Source organism: Peromyscus maniculatus, chromosome 18 (genome assembly GCF_049852395.1).
Source record: "Peromyscus maniculatus bairdii isolate BWxNUB_F1_BW_parent chromosome 18, HU_Pman_BW_mat_3.1, whole genome shotgun sequence".
Lineage (NCBI taxonomy): Eukaryota > Metazoa > Chordata > Mammalia > Rodentia > Cricetidae > Peromyscus > Peromyscus maniculatus.
In genome coordinates, this window is record NC_134869.1 from 18,782,884 (window position 1) to 18,802,123 (window position 19,240).

A 19,240-nucleotide genomic window follows, 5' to 3' on the forward strand; every position below is an offset into this window, starting at 1 on the left:
CCCCTAACTTTTGGATCAAATAAATTTCTGAAATGTAGCCACTGAAATCAAGTGGGACTAGGTAGATGCCACGGCCAAGCGAAGTGTAGTCCTTAGGGCGCGCACAGCGGACGCCAGTGGAGAGGGATCTCTGCCCCGGGGACCAGAGGTGGGGGCCTGGGATGGAGACTTAGGAGGGGACTCTGTGCGCGCAGAGTGTGTGTGTGTGTGTGTGTGTGTGTGTGTGTGTGTGTGTGTGTGTGTGTGTTACTGAAAGAGAGATGCACAGAGACCGAGATACGCTGTTCCGCGGGAGCGTGGGGGCCCGAACCTGCGGTGGAGGCGCAGGAGCAGGGGAGGGTGGGAGCTCTGTGCCCGCGAGGCGGCAGGGGCACGGGGCGGAGGGCTGCGGGTGCCGCGCACTGTTCGGTTGGTCAGCTCGACTCTAGGGTCCTGCTACCAGGCGGTCCCCAGGATGAAGCGGACCTGGGGCAGGGAAGGATGGAGCTGAGACGCGGGGTCTCGATTTGGTGCCACTGTCTGCTTTGCCCCTACCGCCTTCCTGAAGGATAGGTCTCGACTGTGGTCCAAACTCCTTGAGGTAAAATCGGATTCGATCTGGGTGTCCACCGCTACACCCACCCCACCCGAGTCTAGTAACCTCTACACACCGAGTGCGCTCCAGGTTGTAGACAGCATCCAGTTTGTTTAAGAAAGGCTGGCAGGCACCAGGATTTGTTCAGATTCATTTTTAAAATATTTAAAATATTTTTGATATTATAATGACATCATTTCCCCCTTCCCTTCCCTCCTTCCAAACCTCCCATGTAACCCCCTTGTTCTCTTTCAAATTCATGACTTCTTTTATCTTCTTACATATATATGGTGTGTGTGTATTCCTAAACACATAACTACAACCTGCTCAGTCTGTATAATGTTACTTGTATGTATATATTTGGGGAGCGTTTTCCTTTTTTTTTTTTTTGAGACAAAGTCTCATACTATGTAGCCCTGGCTGTCCTGGAGCTCTCTGTGTAGACCAGGATAGCCTTTAACTCAGAAATCCAACTGTCTCTGGCCACCTCTCTCTCTGTCTCTCTGTCTCTCTGTCTCTCTGTCTCTGTCTCTCTCTCTCTCTCTCTCTCTCACACACACACACACACACACACACACACACACACACACACACACCAGTGCTGGTATTAAAGGCATACATCACCAGCCTTATTTTATTTGGTTTCTATGGTACGTTTCATGCAAAGACAGGAACATTACTTTTGCTGACCAGCAAATACTACAGTAGAAGTGTGTGTGTATGTGTGTGTGTGGGGGGTGACAGAAAACTATGCCATGAAAATAGGCTTATTCTGCAAAACCCAAAACCCAAAGGTTAATTGTGGGTCACCTGAAAACCATTGTAAAACAGACAGCAAAATGTCTTTAGATGAGCAGATTAGAAACAAGTATCTTTTTTTAAAATTATTTTTAGAGGAAACAAATATTTTTAGCGGCACTCCATGTCCTATAAGAAAAGAGAGATGGGGGTGGATAAAAAAAACAGAAAGAAGTTAGACAATGTGAGTGAGAGACACAAAGACTACTCACAATGTAGAAACAACCACAAACATTCGTGATGGAAAGAGACAGAGAGAGAGAGAGAGAGAGAGAGAGAGAGAGAGAGAGAGAGAGAGAGAGAGAGAGAGAGAGAGAGATTAGCCAGGGGTGGTGGCGCACACCTTCAACCCCAGCACTCAGGAGGCAGAGGCAGGCAGAACTCTGTGAGTTTGAGGACAGCTTGGTCTACAGAGTGAGACACTGTCTAAAAAAGAAAAAGAAAAGAAAGGGGGAAGAAGGAAAAAATAGAAATCGTGGAGGAGAGAAATACAGTCACTTGTGCATAGAGAAGTCCCGACTTTTTATATTATAAAATTTCCGCCAAGCCGTCACATTTGGCAGGCGAACGCACCCTGCCAGGTTTAGGCGACCACAGGAATAAAGGAAGGGTTCCAACTGGGGTCCCACAAACGTGTCTTGCTCCTCGTGCTTCTGTTCTTTCTCATCTGAGCTGACCTCAGGACATCTTTGTGAAATGTCCCCAAGGCACAGCTTTCTTAGCCTTATATAGGCATAGTTGTTTCTATTTTGTGGATTCCTTTGACCTTCCGATAAAAGATAAAATGTCCGTCACTCGGGCCAATGCTCATGAATAAATGAGTTGTGGACATTCCCATTGTCCTTAGTTTATTTTAATGCTGTTTTAGGGCAGTGCCAGCAGAGGGAGTCAGGTCCGCTTTAGACACCATTTTAAACTACTTTAAAGCACTAAAAAAAAAAAAACAAAAAACAAAAAAAACACGTTAGTGCTAAGCAGCGGCCCCACAGCACTGGCTTTACGATGCGCTCACAGGGGGACTCGCTTCCACTTGACCCTTGACCTTTAGTTATGTTTTTCAGTTTGCCCAAAGGGGCTATCAGAAATGTCAACAGAAAAGTCCACACGAAAGCAGCGAGTCTGACGCCAGCATGGTGAAGAGGTCAAGCTGACAGGCATTTCCTCACCCTTCTGCTGGGTTCTGACCTTGTTAAAAGAGGCGGGCCACAGAGCAGGCCAAGGACCCAGGGGTCCCTGGCTTCTAGGTAAACAGCACACTGCTGGCTCAGATATATCCACACCATCCGAGGCCACAGTTCACAGCCTCTCCTCCTAGTATTTGTTCAGGTGGGTGGGGAGAAAACTGGAAAGGTATCGGGTCAGGGAGAACCTTGGTCTGATCCTTAGATGGATGTGGGAGATGGATATGTGTGCGCGCGCGCGCGCGCACACACACACACACACACACACACACACACACACACACACACACGGTGTGCACATATATGTGTATATATTTATATATGGTTTAAAATATATTTTTAAATATATGTAATATATATTTAATCTCCCACCAAGGGGATCTGAAAATTCATTTTCACTGGGTTGTAGGCATAGGGTTCCGAAAGCTGAATACAAATTGCTCCCAGCAGTGAGGGTCTGGTAAGGAGTGCTCTGGTTACTTGTATTTAAAATTAGTCTAGAACTCTATGATTGAGCCTATGAAACTAACTCTCACTTCCTGAGAGTCTTTTTTTTTAAAATTTTATTTTACAATACCATTCAGTTCTACATATCAGCCACGGGTTCCCCTATTCTCCCCCCTCGCACCCCCTTCCCTTTACCCCCAGCCCACCCTCCATTCCCACCTCCTCCAGGACAAGTCCTCCCCCGAGGATTGCGATCAACCTGGTAGACTCAGTCCAGGCAGGTCCAGTCCCTTCCTCCCAGACTGAGCCAAGTGTCCCTGCATAAGCTCCAGGTTTCAAACAGCCAGCTCATGCAGTGAGCACAGGACTCAGTCCCACTGCCTAGTTGCCTCCCAAACAGATCAAGCCAAACAACTGTCACACCTATTCAGAGGGCCTGATCCAGCTGGGGGCCCCTCAGCCTTTGGTTCATAGTTCATGTGTTTCCATTCATTTGGCTATTTTTTTTTTCAATAATTGAGTAAAACCTAAATTTATTATAAGCCACAGTCGTCCTAGGGACCTCCATGCTATATATATAGCCTTCATGGTTCTATGGGTTGTGGTCTGATTGTTCTTTATTTTATATCTAGAATCTACTTATGAGTGAGTACATACCATGACTGTCTTTCTGGGTTTGGGTTACCTCACTCAGGATGATTTTTTCTAGTTCCATCCATTTGCCTGCAAATTTCATGCTTTCATTGTTTTTCTCTGCTGAGTAGTACTCCATTGTGTATATGTACCACATTTTTTTCATCCATTCTTCTGTTGATGGGCATCTAGGTTGTTTCCAGGTTCTGGCTATTACAAATAGTGCTGCTATGAACATAGCTGAGCATGTATCTTTATGGTATGAATCAGCATTCCTTGGGTATATGCCCAAGAGTGGGATGGCTGGGTCTTGAGGTAGTTCGATCCCTAATTTTCTGAGAAACCGCCATACTGATTTCCACAGTGGTTGTACAAGTCTACATTGCCACCAACAGTGGAGGAGTGTTCCCTTTGCTCCACATCCTCTCCAACATTGACTGTCATTGGTGTTTTTGATCGTAGCCATTCTGACAGGTGTAAGGTGGTATCTCAGAGTCATTTTGATTTGCATTTCTCTGATGTTTAAGGATGTTGAGCATTTCTTTAAATGTCTTTCAGCCATTTGTGATTCTTGTTTTGTGAATTCTCTGTTTAGCTCTTTAGCCCATTTTTTAATTGGATTGTTCAGTATTTTGATGTCTAGTTTCTTGAGTTCTTTATATACTGTGGAGATCAATCCTCTGTCAGATGTGGGGTTGGTGAAGATCTTTTCCCATTCTGTTGAGAGTCTTAACAGTAGAGAATCTGCTCCTGGATTTGCACTGCCAGTCCAGTGAGGTTTCAGTCACTGTCACTCAAGGCGTCTTACAAAGGCCTGTTGGATACGTAAAAATCCCCCAGTAGTGAGTGACTCCACCCATGCTTTCAGTCAGGTCAGGCCGAATTAATAAATCCAGGTTTAACCTGAGCAAAACATTCCCGGGTGGTCCCCGGAACGGGGAGAAGCCACGAGGAGAACTGTAAAGGGGAGGTCTGTGGGCCAGACCTTAAATACCCTCCAGGGCTGGAGTCACTGCTTGGCGGTTTCTCTTTGGGCAGGGTCTGGAGAGGGCAGCTCCAGGGGAGATCCCCAACATCCCTACCTTCTCAGGTATTTATGGACGCTGGTTCAAGTCTGGCTGCTTCCTGTTGGCAAGGGTCGATATGGGGGGTGGGGGAAGCCGGGAGTCAGTGGGCTCACACTCAGTGGGAGATGTGGGTGAAGAAGCATTTGGTTGGCTGCCATCCTGGAGACCCCAGGAACCTGTTTCCTGAGGAGGCAGGTTGCTAGGAGATAAACAGATTATTAACACTGGCCCTATGAATGGGACTAGCTGTGGGGAAAGAATGGAATGGAGATGTGCCCTGGTTGTACAGAGCAGGCAAGGGCAAATGAGCCAGACCAAAGAGCAGATATGCCCTCCAGTCTGGAGAGGTTTGCCTGGTTGGTGCAGGAGGTATCTGGAGGACCCCCTGCGGGTTGGCCTTGGCACAAGGAGAGGGGTAGACCTGTGAGGGAGCCTGCAGGTGTCTGTAAAACAACGGGAACAGATTTACATCTTGGTGTCACAGCAAAAGGCTATGGCTTTGGGTTAAAAGGTGTGAACATTTTTCCGAGGGCCTGGTTTCAGCCCGATGAAACACACCTTTAAGTCTGTACTCAGAGGGCAACCAGAGGAAATTTACTGAATGGAAGAGGTTGAGTGAGTGAAGGAGGAGGAAGAGAGGCTGAGGAGTGGGGGAGGAACGGAGTTGAAGACACCTGCATGTTTCCATACCCTCTCTAAAGCTAACCTGTCTCTAAAAGCTGGGGCCGGTAAAATCCACAGAAATTTAAGAACTTCTGGAAACTGTTTGTAGTCGGTACTCTATCAATTTATAAGTACCCTAGTCATCAAACACCATCAGCTACCCAGGCAGTCCCCGGTTTCTCCATGGTCATTAGGGACAGAAGTCCCAAAGGCAGTACCAGTCTTCAGCTGCCAAGTCCAGAAGATCTGACAGACTTGCCTGTGGGGTAGGAATTTGGGGAGTGTGACCTACCTTGTCTGGGCAAAGTGGGGCAATCGAACCCCCAATGTCCCATTGTCCAGTCTGGGCAGGGTCTTGGCAGCGGTTTAAAGTGCAAAGCAGTTTTTTTTTCTTCTGTCTTGCTTCGTGGCTGGCTTTGCCACACTTAAAGCAAGCTTCCAGGTGGAAGTTCTTCTGTGGCCTTGGGGGAGGTATAGGATGCTGCTGCCAGGAGCTGGTGCATCTCAGTCATGAGAAGCTTTTTATTAAAATGTCATATTCTCAGGTCTCTGAAGTACTTGAGGATCAGGCTATAATTATCTGTTAGGTATAGCTGAGTTAGATAAATGTTGTTTAGGCTTAAATTTGAGAGCATATACAAGTTAAATATGGACATACAGTTTGCCCAATCAGTCACAGCTTACCAATGTTAGTAAAAGCAAGAAGATTAGAAGGGATATTTCAGTCTCTGGTTTTCAGCTGTGGTCCTAAGATACAATAAGGCAAAACCAAGTTTTAACATTTGCAAACAATTCAGTGTTTGTTTATTTTTAACCAATATTAAGGGGATTACTCTTAGATTACAGAGTCTCGATGCCAGCAAAATACATCCCTGTACATGAATGCATGGAGGCACAGCTTTAATACATCAGCAAACCAGCATTGTTTTAAATCCTATCTTTTATAAACCTTGCTTTTAGGACAGGACAGGAATTATCACACAGAAACCTATCCCAATCCAAAACACCTTGGAGACCTAATATCTCCTGATGGACCCATTTCCACCTGGTCACCTCTATCTAAGATGGTGGTAAAGCCATATGACCTCCCTCTTCCCTGTCCCTAGTCCAAATGATGACTGCCCACGTGGTTGTTCTTAATGATGACTGGCCATGCGGTTGTTCTTAATGGTTTTACCAGTTTTAAGCTAACTTTTGTTACAGATTTTTAACCATACCCATTTTCCTCCCTGTTTTTCTTTATAATAAGGTAGAACAGCATAAAATAACTTTTTTCAGTCATTACAAAAATCTGAGCTCAAGCAGCTATCTTGTGAGCATATCTGAGCTGTTACCAAGACACATGGAACATGTAGTCTCAAGCACTCGAAGCCAGTCAAATACAAGCATACCATGGCCACATTTCCATCCATACACACAAAGTAGGCAGGACTTTCTAACAGAAAGACGAAAAATTTTCATGGGGCGGTGCGGGTGTGTGGGGGGTGGGGGTAGGGGTAGGGGTGGGAGTGGGGGGCGGGGTTTAGACGCTTCCGGGCAGAGGGAGGGGTCCTGCTTGTAGACACCCTAAGCCTGCGGGACTGACAAGGCTTTGGTATCAGCAGCAGGAGGGAGGGAGGGAGGGAAGGAGGGTACGGAGACAGAAGCAGCAGGTGGGAGAAAGTGGGAAAGCTGCTGAGCGAGAGCATGAGATGCCAGCAGGCAGAAGCAGGGGAGGGGACGGGAATGCAATGCTCGCAAACCTGGATGAGGGAGCTCATTTGGACAAATTTCGAAGCGATTGGCGATAGGACTTAGACCCGGAAGCATCCATTCACAAGCCTTAGCTGGAGACCGGAGACCATGGCGGTTCTGGGGCCAAAACGGTGGGGGTGGGGTGGGGGTGGGGAATCCCTGTGCAGGACATCTCCCGAACAAAGGAACTCCAAGGGGCAGGGATTTTTCCTACCCCTCAATGGGCCTGAGTCGCCTTCAGTGTTGGGCAGGCAAACCGGAAGGAAGTCTGTCACCCTGAAGGGGTGAAGATTCCGGAAGGGCTTACAGGCATTTTGGTTTAGAAGTCGGTGGCTTACCGAGTAAAGTTGTGGGGGACCGTGGGAGACCAGCTCCGACCTGCTGCCACCTTACGAAGGGTTCTTGGGTGGAGGAAAGAGAAATGAGGGAACCTCAGGTAGAAAGATAGAAAGAGACCATAGGATAGCTTCGGGAGAGCCCTGGGTCAATACCCAGTCGCCCAGAGGTTTATTCAGAAGACCTTTTATAATATACCAAGGGGCGAGGCAAAAGACCGCCCCCTTGCAAGATCAAAGCACACCGTACAGCCGAGTGTAGACCCTTCCAAACACTTGGTAACCACGACGGTGGCCAAATCATCTCCTTACGCAACCCTGCTGGGTAAAGCAAGCTCAGATTCTCTGACCCTGAGTAAGGTCTCGCTAGATAGCCTCTGTGGGTCACCACATGAAGTCGGTACACCATCCCTACCTACACTTTGGAAGTATATTGACTGATTGATTGATTGATTGATTGATTGATTGATTGACTGATTGATTGATTTTGCATGTGTACATGTGTGGAGGTCAGAGGACAACCTGTGGGATTCAGCTCTCCCCTGTCATGTAGTCCCTGGGATTCGAACTCTGGTCCTCAGGCTTGCTGGAAAGTGTCTTTATCTTCTGAGTCATCGCTTCCCCCCCCCCTTTTGACTTACAATAAATGGACGCCAGGTAAAGAGTGACCCCAGCATCATGCTAAAGATCATGGAGCAGTTTAGGTTATGGTATGCCACAGCTACTCAGTCAGCTCCCAAGTTACTAAATGGCACTCCACGGACACTATAGCACACACGGGTTTTTTTTGCTCTCAGGGTTGGTTATTTTCTGGGGTGTAAGTTCCTGGAATTAGAATTGCTGGGTGCAGGAGTTTGTGTGGTCATGGATGTAAAAGCCAGGAAGCCACTGATAGCTGAATTTAGATATTTTTATGCAATATATACAAGTTTTTTTTTTTTAAATAATTTATCTTGTTTTTCAGGTTGGAGAGATGGATCAGTCAATAAAGGGTAGGCTCACAACTGAAATGTCGCAATACTTGTTTTGTTCTTTTGTGTGTGTGTGTGTGTGTGTGTGTGTGTGTGTGTGTGTGTCCGTGCACGTGAGTAAAGGTGTCTAAAGAGGTGAGAAAAGGGCGCTGGAGTATCAGGCAGTTAGTTGTTAGCCACCCAACATGGATACTGGGATCCCAACTCAATTCCTCTGAAAGAGCAGTTCAAGCTCTCAGTGGATGAGTCGTGGCTCCAGTCCCTATACAGAGACTATTTAAGATTTTATTATGGGTATATATTTTATGTTGAGCATATTAGCTTGCGTCTGCAGGATTTTGTTGTTGTTGTTGTTTCAAGACAGGGTTTCTCTGTAGTTTTGGTGCCTGTCCTGGATCTCACTCTATAGACCAGGCTGGCCTTGAACTCACAGAGATCCACATGGCTCTGCCTCCTGAGTGCTGCTGGGATTAAAGGCGAGCGCCTCCACCGCTGGCGCATCTACAGGATTTTTAAAAGGTGTGTTTCATTTTCTTTGGACCGGACCAGGAGACAAAAACACACCCCAGTTTTTGCAGACATCTGTGAATTCGGGTGCTAAAAATCATATCAGTGTGTTCTTGCTCTATGTAATCTGGTATGATTAGGCTCTGTGGTGACTAGGGGGCCACATGCCATGCTGAGAAGTTTGGGTTAGTCTGAGTGCATTAACTTGTCATGGACGGTTAGCTGGACTGATTTAGCGTTTATGGCTAGAACAGTTAACCCTGTTACTGTCATGAGGAAGGACAGGATGGGAGATACTGAGCTCTGCGGGTATCTACCTTCTTTCCTCCGCCATCTTCTCCCCTCATCCTCCCACTTCATGATAGACAGGGAGTTCCCGTGCCCTGACGCAAGGAATCGCTTGATTTTCACTTCCAAATCTGACGAAGATTTAACGCCTACATGGGTGGTGGGCACTCTCTAGGCATGCTCTTCGCTGGAATTCATTAGAATTAACAAGCTTGACGACAGTGGCGGAATCAGAAACCATCAGCTTCAATGTGGCTCTATTCTCTCAGAGATGGAGAAGAAAAGGAGAGAATCTCCAGCCAAAGAGGTTTGCAGTACTGTCACAGCTTCCACGGCACACTGACAGTCAGGCAGCCCAGGAGGAATACAGCTGAGCTTGGGTCCAGCTAGTGACTCTGATGCCCGAGTGGCAAGCTGTAGATCGTGTGCCCAAGGTTCATGTTGCTCCACAGCCTGCAGAAGGATCAGGCAGGAGGCTGGGATGGATTCTAGTATACACTGTGGGTATAAGGTGTTATTCGGGGTGCAATATTAATTTTGTCCCTCCCCAGATCAGTCTACCCAGAACCTGAAAATAGGAACCTATTTTCAAAAAGAAAAGAAAGAGCCATGGATTGATGGTCCATCTCAAATGCTATTTGTGGTAGTACACTCCTTTAATCCCTGCCCTTGGGAGGCAAAGGCGGGCGGATCTCTGTGAGTTTGAGACTTAGCCTGGTCTACAGAGTGAGTCCTGGGACAACCAAGGGCTACATAGTGAGACTCTGTCTCAAAACTCAAAACAACCCCCACCCCAAGTAAATGCAACTAGTGTCCGTATGGGAGACTAGCTGGGGAGAGTATGAGCAGGCTATGTCCAGCCTGCCAATTACTTCCCTCTGAGACTATCAGTGGCCCCATTGGATAGCGGGGATCCATCCTTGTTCTGTGGTAAGGGACACAGGATGGGCTCAGGCAAGGTCATGTCCTCAGATCCAGAATACAGAGCCAGTCAGTGGGAAGGCAAAGGGGCTCACATGACTGTGGAGAGCACTGCAAGCCGGAGACCCAGGAAAGCTGGTGTTAGAGGCCAGTCCAGTGCAAAGGCCTGAGCCCAGTTGAGGTGACGGTATCAGCCCCAATCTGTTCAGCATGGGTGGAGCTAAGAGGTGAAACGATCCAGTTCAGACAGCAAGACACCCTCCGTGTGTGTGTGTGTGTGTGTGTGTGTGTGTGTGTGTGTGTGTGTGAGAGAGAGAGAGGGGGGGGGCGGGTGGCTATTCTCCCTCCTCAGCCATTGTCCTCAGGCCCTCTGTGGATTGGTTGATGCCCATGCATATTGGAAGGGGCAGCCTTCTTTTCTGACCTTACCAATTTGAATGCTAAAGTCGCCCGGAAAACCTCTCACAAATCCACCCCCCAAAATACATTTAATCTGGGCAAAGCACAGACCAGGCAAATTAACACATGAACTTAACCACCATGGCTTCCAGCCCTGCGCCATTGTCTTCCTTGGCTGAGCCCTAGCCTGTGGCCCAGGCTTTCCCGGGAACATTACTGCTCTCCCCGGATCCAGGCCTTGCCACCTTATGAGACCTACAATACCACCTGCTTTCTTGACATCTTGAGCCCTGCAGGGCCCCAAGGAATCAACCGCAACTTCCCCTGCTTTCACCAGATGTGTCCCCAAGATGTGATACCTCTTCTCATGGGCCAGCCACCTTGCACTCAGCCTTCAATGGGTCCATCATACGGTAACTCTATGCTCAACTTTCCAAGGAGCTGGCAGACGTGTTCCAAAGCGGCCACACCACATCACATCCCTGCTGGTGGCTGGCTGACCCAAAGTCATCTCCACATCTCCGAGTGTGATCTCGTTGTTCTACTAAAGACTCCTTAGCTGTGGTCCAGGTCTTCCAGGGCGCTGAGCCCTAAGCTTGTGATATAGATGATGGGCTCTTACCCAGGAGACCCAAGACCTATATCTCGAGTTTCAACTGGAGGGCAAGCTGCATCCACACCCCACCTTCTCAGAGACCCCTGCTTCCCATTTCTCTACTCCAGCTAGTGGGAGACTTAATAAGCCTCGTTCCTCATTAGATGGACTAACAATTCCTTCCTACCCCCCCCCACCCCTCCTTTCTTTCATTTCTTTCTCTCCTTTCAGATAGAATCCAAGATGACGCGATCAAAAAAGAACGACCCTACAAGATCTTTTTCAAAGATCTCTTCCTATTCAAAGAAAATGAAATGGCTGCAAAGAAAAAGGTAAGGTTTTTATTAAGATCGAAGTCCCTAAAAGGTTAGAATCATGCGCTTTTTTTCTTTCTCTCTCTCTCTCTTTGTTTTTTTTTTTGGGGGGGGAGCTGAAGATCAAACCCAAGGCCTTGCACTTGCTAGGCAAGCGCTCTACCACTGAGCTAAATCCCCAACCCAAAATCATGACCTTTTTGCCATAGTTCTTACCAGTTTTTATGGGTTAAGATATGGTGTCAGGGCCACGCTGGGTGGTGCCTATCTTTACTCCCAGCATTCTGGAGGCAGAGGCAGGAGGATCTCTGTGAGTTTGAGGCCAGCCTGGTCTACAGAGTGAGTTCCAGGACAGCCAGGGCTGTTGCACAGGGAAATCCTGTCTTGAAAAAACAAACAAACAAAAGGACATGATGGATACTGACACCTGGCCTGTGGTCATCGGCAAGATTGTGCACACAGAGGACAGGGACCTTCAGAGATCGCCACCTAGTGGGGGAAGGCAGCTACGCCATTACCCATTCCAGCGTAACAGGCATGGTCCACCCTACTTAACCCGTCAGACACCCACAGTTTTCATAGTGCTACATTTCTGAAATCGGGGCTGCCTTGCAAGGATGACGTCCTGCATCATTGGCCAAGCACGAAATAAAAGTGGGAACAGGTAACACCTGAGAACTGACAGACAGGTCATAGAATCAGAGACGTGTAAAGGAAACAGAGCGGTCAGCCCTGTTGTCGGGAAAAGAAACGGTGAAAGCCGGGAGAGATGGAGAATTCACCGTGGTGATGGGAGTTGAGTCCTTAAGAATAATCCCAAAGCTGTGATGGATAAACAAGTCTATATGTGCTCTGGGGAGAGAGGAGAAGAGAGAAGGAGTGGAGAGGCCAGGAGGATTATTTTTAGAGTAATCTGGAATAAAGTTAAATCAGTAGTGAGCCTGAGATTCAACTTTTCTTCCCAAAGGTGACTGATGAAAGGACTCTTTTAGCCCTAGGTATAATGAATGAAATATCTAGAAACATTGCTGTATAGAAAAACCTGGGGTGGCTTTTCTCCAGGCGATGTGTACTTTTGTTGAGTATAATTTAATATTAAACAGAGAGAAGCTAAAAGGAATCCAGAGGATGGGTTTTCACTGCCTTCTGTGGAGGTTCACCCCCTCTTAAGTTTTCAGTCCCAGCAAGCCAACCTTTGGGGTTTCCCTGTTTTCCCCGCATTTAATCTGGAAAGACATTTTCCTGTCTCTGAGATAGTTTATTAAAGGAACAACCTTTGAAGCATGCTCTTCCTTGTCTCCCTAACAACAAAAGAAAGGGATGCTGTGGACACCGCCTCCAGGGTGAGCTCCCCCCAAGCTGCCTAAGGCCAAAGGTCTTTGCCGAATACATATGATCGCTATTATGACAATATGGTACTTGGGTGTGTCAAAATTCCTTTTGTGCTTTTGCCCCTTGGGCAGGAAAGACTCATGAACCGCAGCATGAAAATCTACCAAAAGACTACGTTTTCATCTCGGATGAAGAGTCGCTCACACCTCGGCCAGCTGACTTTTTATGCTGAGGCAGGTGGCGGCTCCTACGAAAGTCTGGGTTTGGATCCCACTCTTATTTTGAGACTGACAGAAGGTAAGTCAACGTTACTCTTGGTGTTAAAATTTTATTTTTGATCTTTGCTATTCGTCATGGGTTTGGGAGATTTTCTGGCCATGAGAGAGACAGAATCTATGCTGCTGCTGCGTTATTTCAGGATAAGGCAGCCAGAGACCACAACACAGACACTCTTTTTGGGGGGAGGGAGCTTGAGACAGGGTTTCTCTGTGTAGCCCTGGCTGTCCTGAAACTCACTCTATAGACCAGGCTGGCCTCAAACTCAGAGATCCACCTGCCTCTGCTGGGACTAAAGGCATGCACCACCACTGGCCAGCCAACACAGACATTCTTAAAGCCAAAAAGAAAGTCTTTATTGCTGGCCAGCAGCTGCATGGGGGACTTGCCCAAATCGTGCAGCCCCAAGACTCACAGCTCTTGGTCTTGTACGTATAAAAAAAACCACAGCCTGGTTGGCACACTTCCGTTAGCAAGAAGCGGGAAGTACAGAAGCCGAAAAACAAGGTTAGCACATTTAGGGACTTCTTATCTGTAGACTTTTCTAGAACCGTGGACTAGGTCCTTGTTCTCATTTTGTCAGGGGTTGGGGCCTGCGTGCTGGGTTTTCAGGTCAGAATGGTGTAGCTAGAGTTTTCCTGCCTTGCCCACAGTCAGGACAAATCTTTGTCACCCGCCAGTCCCACAGCCGCTCAGACCCAACCAAGTAAACACAGAGACTTCTATTGCTTTCAAACTGTATGGCCATGGCAGGCTTCTTGCCAACTGTTCTTATAGCCCAAATCAATCCATTTCCATAAATCTACACCTAGCCACATGGCTCGTGGCTTACCGGCATCTCCACATGCTGTTTGTCCTGGTGGCAGCTGGCAGTCACTCCTTCTGCCTTTCTGTTCTTTTATTTCTCTTCTCTGTTAGTCCTGCCTATACTTCCTGCCTAGCCATGGGCCAATCAGTGTTTTATTTATTGACCAATCAGAGCAACACATTTGCCATACAGAACATCCCACAGCAGAATGGTGCCGCTAACATGGCATCACTGATGCAAAGTTCTGGGGCCTGTTACAATATGGCAGGGAAGAGCTTTGCAACAGGCTTGAGAGCCAGAAGAGAGCAGCTTAAATAAAATTACACTTCCCCCAAGATCATTACTTCTTCCCCTGCTTTTGAGAAACAAGGAAGTCACTGTCAAAATAACGGTGTTGGCACTGGAGAAGGTGGGTGCTAACAAAGCAGCGGCTCTCGCCATTTGAGGTGTGGAAACCCAGACACTTCCTAAGGATGGGGGAGCTTTGCTGGTTCACTACACATGACTCAGACATGCAGCAGCAGGAAAGCTGATATGGTGAGAGAAGCTTGTCTGTCATTGTGAAACCAGGCCTGGTGATCAGACACGTCCTAAGCATTTCCTGTACGCCACAGGTCAAGAAGAGACCGTCTGCAGGGGTTGGGGATTTAGCTCAGTGGCAGAGTGCAAGGCCCTGGGTTCGGTCCTCAGCTCTGGGAAAAGGAAGAAAAGAAAGAAAGAAAGAAAGAAAGAAAGAAAGAAAGGAAGGAAGGAAGGAAGGAAGGAAGGAAGGAAGGAAGGAAGGAAGGAAGGGAGAAAGGAAGAAAAAAGGAAGGAAGGAAGGAAGAGAAGAAGAAGAAGAAGGAGAAGGAGAAGGAGAAGGAGAAGGAGAAGGAGAAGGAGAAGAAGAAGAAGAAAGACGCGCCTGCAAATGAAGCGCTTTGCAGCTCATAAGATCAGGGTGGCCAGCAAGGAAAGGAATGTTGAGTTCCTCGACTCCCGTAGAGAAAGCAGGCCACGAGGCTGGAGAGATGGCTTAGCAGTCAGGAATACTTGTGGCTATTGCAGAGGCTGGGGTTCCGTTCCCAGCATCCTCATCGTGGCTCACCACCAGCTGTAACTCCAGTCTGAATGGATGTAATGCCCTCTTCTGACCCCTTCTGGCACCCAGCAAGCATGTCGTGCATTTACATGAATGCAGGCAAAAATATTCATACACATGAAAATAAATAAACATATCTTAGGGAAAAAGAGGGGCTGTCTTAGCTCAGCAGAAGAGCCTTGCTGCTCTTCCAGAGGACCCAGAGTCTGTTCCTAGCACCCGGGTGGAGGCTCTCAACTGCCTGTAACTCCAGTTCCAGGGCATCAGGCACCCTCTTCTGGCTGCTTCGGGAGCCAGGCAAGTATGTGGTGCGCAGACCTACCTGCAGGGGGAAAAGCATTTTACATATAAAATAAAAATAAATAAATCTTAAAAAAAAAAAAACTTTGGTTTATTTATTTTATTTTGTGTGTATAAGTGTTTTGCCTGTATGTATGTAAGAGGGTGTCAGATCCATCGGGACTAGGGTTAACAACCAATTGTGAGGGTGTTGGGAATTGTGCCTGGATCCCCTGCCAAAGCAACAAGTGCTCTTAGTCCCTGAGCCAAGTTTCCAGGCCCCAAATCCATCTTTAAAAAAGAAGCAGCAAGCCACATTAATTGATTTAGACCGTCTTGTTGATGTGTGTGTGACTGGACAACAGGAAATGAATGGCAGGCAATAGTTAGGGTACAGCTATAGCATCAGGTCTAAGAGACACCTGGGTTCCATCTTGCGCCTCTGTGCTGCATCTTGGGCCATCAAGAATATCTACAGTGGCAAGTGACATGTCTACAGTTCTGTGCAAATGAGCTGACTGCAACAATCCTTACGTCTTAGTCAGGGTTTCTATTGCTATGAAGAGACACCATGACCACGGCAACTCTTATAGAGAGCACATTTAATTGGGGTGGTTCGCTTGTGGTTTCAGAGGTTCATTCCATTATCATCATGATGGGGAGCATGGCAGCGTGCCGTGGTGCTGGAGTCGTGGCTGAGAGTCCTACATCTTACAGTCAACAGGAAGTTGACTGAGACACGGGACGGTATCCTGAGCATAGGAAACTGCAGAGCCCACCCCCACAGTGACACACTTCCTTCAGCAAGGCCACACCCACTCCAACAAAGCCACACCTCCTAATAGTGCCACTCCCTATGAGATTATGGGGGCCTGTTACATTCAAACACCACACCTTGCCGCCCCAACAGTCCTCAGATAACTAGAAACCACAGCTTTACAGGTTATCAGTCCTGCTTTGTGTCGTTGCTGTGGAATGGGATGGTTCTGGCCTGTTAAGGGTGAATGCCATCGTGAAGGAGACCCCACACACACACACACCAGGGGCTCCTTTCAGGACCCTGGGTTAGGCACAAACCACACCCAAACATCTGTTTTCACAGAGAGATCCTTTATTAAGCAGAAAAGTTAAAGTGGCTGCTTTCTGAATCAGGCAGACAGCAGCAGCAAATGATCTTGCGGGTGTAATTTTTTTAATTCATCTATTTATTTTATACATCCTGGCTGAAGTCTCTCCCCTGGTTCCCTCCCAGTCCTTCCCCCCGCCCCATTTCCTCTCCTGCTCCCACCCCCCAATCCTCTCCTCTTCCATCTGCATCCAGGAAAGGGCAGGTCTCCCATGAGTATCAATAAAGCATGGCATATAAAGTTATTTTTAAGAGGAGGAAAAGGGGAGGTCTGTGTTGGAATGGGCTACGATGCGGTGGTAGAGGAGATAGAGGATGAGGGAGAAGGGGACACAGGGATATTTGTCCCGGAAGGACAGAGACTGCTTCTGAATAGACAGGAGACAGACATGGCCCATAGGAAAATGGTGGTTTATAAAGGTAAAGCAGGGGGCTGGAGAGATGGCTCAGAGGTTAAGAGCACTGACTGCTCTTCCAGAGGTCCTGAGTTCAATTCCCAGCAACCACATGGTGGCTCACAACCATCTGTAATGAGATCTGGCGCCCTCTTCTGGCCTGCAGACATACATGCAGGCAGAACACTATATACATAATAAATAAATAAATCTTCAAAAGAAAATAAATAAAGGTAAAGCAGGAAACCCCGTGTTGGGAGGAGGTGATTAGTTTTAATTGAGCATGCTAATTTAGGTTAGCCAAAGGGGGCTTCTGATGGCTGGACTTCAGTACTTCAGTAGCTGGACCTTGGAAGCCTCAGGAGGAGGAAGTGGCCAAATAAGAGACTAGACCTTGGTGGCTAGCTTTAGGAATGAAATCTAATGGTTTTTTTTTAGCAAGGCAGAGGGAATCAGGGAGAAGGGCGGGGCCTGCCAGAGCCATGCTTGAGTAGGCCAGTGCCCTTTACATAGGACAGGCTCCTCAAGAGGAAAGAGTAGAAATTTCACACACTATCCGAGGCTCTGTCAACAATGTAGCTGATTGCAGACAAGCAATATGGAATTTTCCTTTTCTGGGGGGGAGGGTTTCGAGACAGGATTTCTCTGTGGTGTTTTGGAGCCTGTCCTGGATCTCACTTTGTAGACCAGGCTGGCCTTGAACTCACAGAGATCACCTGGCTCTGCCTCCTGAGTGAGCCACCACCTCCTGGCTTTTTGTTTGTTTGTTTGTTTGTTTGTTTTGTTTTGTTTTGTTTTCAAGACAGGGTTTCTTTGTGTAGCTTTGTGCCTGTCCTGGAATTGGCTTTGTAGACCAGGCTGGCCTTGAACTCACAGAGATCACCTGGCTCTGCCTCCTGAGTGAGCCACCACCTCCTGGCTTTTTGTTTGTTTGTTTGTTTGTTTGTTTTGTTTTGTTTTGTTTTCAAGACAGGGTTTCTTTGTGTAGCTTTGTGCTTGTGCTGGAATTGGCTTTGTAGACCAGGCTGGCCTTGAACTCACAGAGATCCACCTGCCTCTGCCTGGCTTTTTTTTTTTTTTTTTTTTTTTTTTTTGAGCTAAAGATTGAACCCAGGGCCTTGCGCTTGCTAGGCAAGCGCTCTACCACCGAGCTAAATCCCCAACCCGCAATTTTCAATTAAAGACACTTCTCTGTTGTAGCTCTAACCATGAACTGATTTGAGTGAAGTCATTTTACTTCAGCCTTATGATCCTTGCATGAATTCTGATAAAATAAATAAATAAATAGATAGATAGATAGATAGATAGATAAACCTATATGGGAGCAGAATAAGCCAGTGGCCCCACTTGGGGGCCTGGATTCTGGTATTTCTGTGTTAGCACTAGTGGTGAATGGCTAGGTCACCGTTAAAGGAAATATGCAGATACCTAAGTGCCACAGGCAGACTGGTTTCCTTACACCTGTTCGTTCTCTACACAGTAACAGTCAGACTTTGCCTTTGCCTTTAAAGGCAACACCTGGAAACCAGATGTGGTGGTGCGCTTCTATAATGCCAGGACTCAGAAAGTAGGGGCAGGAGAATCAGAGTTTGGGGTCATGCTTTGCTCTAGAGCAAGTTTGAGGTCAGCAGGGGTTACGTGAGACCCTATCAAAAAAAAACAAACACATCCACATCTCTGTATGGGCTCTGAAGCAGGCTCCGTCTGCTCAGATATCTCTTACTGGGCTTCAAAACACCCATGCGGGATGGAGGTGTTTTGGAAGGGGCTTCAGTCTCACTGCTGAAAAGCCTTTCTGATAGCTAGAAGAGTCATGGGGACAATGCGTCTTATTCCAGTGGGAGGATCAAATCCCATCAGTTCAGCCAGCCAGGACCATGTTAAGTCGTCTGAATTAATAGGTTACGGACATTGAAATTTGTTTTCAGCTGGGTTGGTCCTACTTATGTGAGCAAATGAAAGCTTCTATTAGCAGTGGCATTCTTCCCTATTAAAAATATTAGAGTAGGGTTGGAGAAAAGGCTCACAAGCATGAACACCTGAGTCCAAATCCCCAGCACCCACATAAATATCCGGGCATGGTCACACCCGAGTATGTAACCGCAGCGCTGGGTGTGTGGGGTGGGGAGGAGACAGGAAGATGACCGGGGCTTGCCTGCAGTTAGCCAACTTCAGGTTCGAAGGGAGAACTTGTCTCAAGGGAATGAGGTAAAGAACGTTAAGGCAGGGCACCCAGTGTCCTCCTCTGGCCTCTGCTTGTGGGCCCAGGAGCATGCACATCCTGCCCCCCCCATACACCACACATGCATGTGTGAGCATGCACACATGCACATGCACGCACACACGAGAGAGAGAGAGAGAGAGAGAGAGAGAGAGAGAGAGAGAGAGAGAATAAATTGAATGAGAATCTAATGAAGTTAAGATGAGGGGTTGAGGGCCATGTGAAACATCATTATCAAGATGTCATGGGCTCGGGAGATGGTTCAGGGGTTAAGAGCACTGGCTGCTCTTCCAAA

At 47.5% G+C, this 19,240-nt stretch overlaps 1 protein-coding gene and 1 long non-coding RNA gene across 2 annotated transcripts in view; one reads left to right on the forward strand and one right to left on the reverse strand.

The window, feature by feature from the left end:
- Positions 1 to 350: 350 nt before the first annotated feature.
- The window catches only part of Ccdc38 (coiled-coil domain containing 38), a 52,771-nt gene continuing 33,881 nt past the window's right edge, over positions 351 to 19,240 (forward strand). Inside the window, exons 1-4 of the mRNA XM_016006925.3 lie at positions 351 to 580; positions 8,397 to 8,424; positions 11,345 to 11,445; positions 12,891 to 13,056. Coding sequence (XP_015862411.1) covers positions 8,406 to 8,424; positions 11,345 to 11,445; positions 12,891 to 13,056 — 286 coding nt within the window. The 5' untranslated portion in view covers positions 351 to 580; positions 8,397 to 8,405. The remainder of the gene's footprint in view (positions 581 to 8,396; positions 8,425 to 11,344; positions 11,446 to 12,890; positions 13,057 to 19,240) is intronic.
- LOC121823669 (uncharacterized) lies at positions 5,806 to 7,570 on the reverse strand. Its single transcript, XR_006065187.2, has 3 exons — positions 7,436 to 7,570; positions 6,048 to 6,110; positions 5,806 to 5,943 (listed from the first exon to the last, which is right to left on the reverse strand). It is a non-coding gene; the product is annotated as an uncharacterized LOC121823669 (long non-coding RNA).